Here is a 1,645-nt window from a genome sequence, read left to right as displayed (position 1 = left end):
GAGGACGTTAAAGATGGAAGTGTGGTCTATGAATAAATATGCTAACACGTGAAGGACACGCAGATTGACGATACACTAAGGAAATGATGATTTGGGTGTCTTGTTTAGATATAAAAATGCACAAGTGATCCTAGTAGAACAAGTTAGATGACGTACAAGAAAATTGACGCAGAATGTTGTTGTCGGAGATGATCTAGTTGTATTGGATATTCTAGTGGTTGAAGTGATTAACCGAACAGAATGCTAAAAGGAGGTTTATATTGTGGAGTGTGGACTACGAGTTTATTGAGAATAAATTGCTGAAACTTACACAATAGCAGCCAACAAGTTCGCGAGATAATCATTATGGTATTTGATCCTCTTTGTGTCCTTGAGAGCATCCTTAATGGAAACAAATGGACTATTTCCGTCATCCATTCCTGGAGAAAAAATGAAAAATCATCGGAATAAAGAGAAATGAATGCTCTGATGACACTCAGTTTGCACGGTAAGAAGGTGAAGAACATAACTGCACAAAAAAAGTAAAAATCTAAAGAAAACCGATTACAAGCTTACACCCTTTTCTGGTCCAAAATTTTCACTTATCAGAAGAAAATCTTTCTTGTTTGTGGAGAATTACCATTTTCAGTGATTATGACAAGAGGGTTCCCATACTTTTCCCTTATATAATTCATTAAGCTTCTGATCCCATGAGGTACAATGTACAACCATATGGAATGTGCCTGCAACTTAAAATAATCAATTTAGCCAGATAAATACATCTTAAATCACTACACCATGATAAAAAGCTTTAGTGTCAAAAAAGTCCTCTTGTAGGAAATAATTTGTTTGTAAAGAATCTGAATAAAGTTTCATGATATATTCGATTTTCTTGAGTGCATACCCTGTCGGCTATAGGCTTCCCATTTTTGAACGCTGCAAACAATAAGAATTCAGCAAGTTAAACTAACTTAAATAACCAGCGTGTGTAAAACACATAATAAATTGTGGAAAAGTAGTGTTTCTAATGAGTTTTGATTAATCAGAGGGCAAATTTATCCAAACGAAAGAAGAACATTTAGAGGCACATTGTTAAGTACATACGGAAAGTAAAGGTGCCAGAGTCTGCAAGGGAGTCGTTCAGCAGAACACCGATTATGTTGGTATAGTTCACATTAGCATACCACGTAGTGTAGTGATTTATGCCAATGAAATCAAAGGAGCCCTTCAACTTGGAGGATTCGGCCTGAGTAAATCTAGGCAATCGGCTTCCTACTCTTGTTTTCATCGAGTTTGGATAGTCCCCGAGGATTAGAGGTTCCAAAAACCTGAATTGGACCAAGACATTTGTTATCAGTATAAATTCTTACATCCATTAAGAACATATTTGGTACAAAGTGACAAACAGTATAATAGACCTAAATATTTAGCTTCTTTTTCTTCATTACACTATCCTGTCTAGCTTACCTTACCAAATATGACAAAGTTTTCATAATTTAGGCACATAAAAAAGCTTATTTTGAGATATAAAGGAAAGTTGAAATGAAATCCCTTAAGTAGGTATAAATAAAATTCTTTACCAGCCAAAGTTCCAATCTATTGCTCTTTGTGTGGCTTCAATATCGTCGGAAGAGTTTGTTTTCGGTTCATACCAGAAGGAATCAAG

At 35.3% G+C, this 1,645-nt stretch overlaps 1 protein-coding gene across 1 annotated transcript; it reads right to left on the bottom strand.

The window, feature by feature from the left end:
* Positions 1-23: 23 nt before the first annotated feature.
* LOC111382064 (beta-glucosidase 6-like) lies at positions 24-1,639 on the bottom strand. Its single transcript, XM_023005928.1, has 5 exons — positions 1,560-1,639; positions 1,084-1,307; positions 884-915; positions 620-722; positions 24-419 (listed from the first exon to the last, which is right to left on the bottom strand). Exons 2-5 carry the CDS (start codon positions 1,265-1,267, stop codon positions 307-309), a joined length of 432 nt encoding a protein of 143 aa, XP_022861696.1. The 5' UTR covers positions 1,268-1,307; positions 1,560-1,639; the 3' UTR covers positions 24-306.
* Between the last annotated feature and the right edge of the window lie 6 nt (positions 1,640-1,645).

This window comes from Olea europaea, unplaced genomic scaffold (genome assembly GCF_002742605.1).
Source record: "Olea europaea var. sylvestris unplaced genomic scaffold, O_europaea_v1 scaffold24287, whole genome shotgun sequence".
In the NCBI taxonomy this organism is placed as follows: Eukaryota; Viridiplantae; Streptophyta; class Magnoliopsida; order Lamiales; family Oleaceae; genus Olea; species Olea europaea.
Note: the sequence above shows the minus strand (reverse complement) of the source record. Positions and strands in the feature narration are given on the sequence as shown.

Excerpts from the sequence above, each read along its gene's own strand:
- LOC111382064 (XM_023005928.1), bottom strand. The coding sequence starts at position 1,267 with ATGAAAACAAGAGTAGGAAGCCGATTGCCTAGATTTACTCAGGCCGAA. Across the intron at positions 916-1,083 it reads CTCTGGCACCTTTACTTTCC|CGTTCAAAAATGGGAAGCCT; the intron begins GTATGTACTTAA and ends TATTGTTTGCAG. Across the intron at positions 723-883 it reads GGAAGCCTATAGCCGACAGG|GCACATTCCATATGGTTGTA; the intron begins GTATGCACTCAA and ends TTTAAGTTGCAG.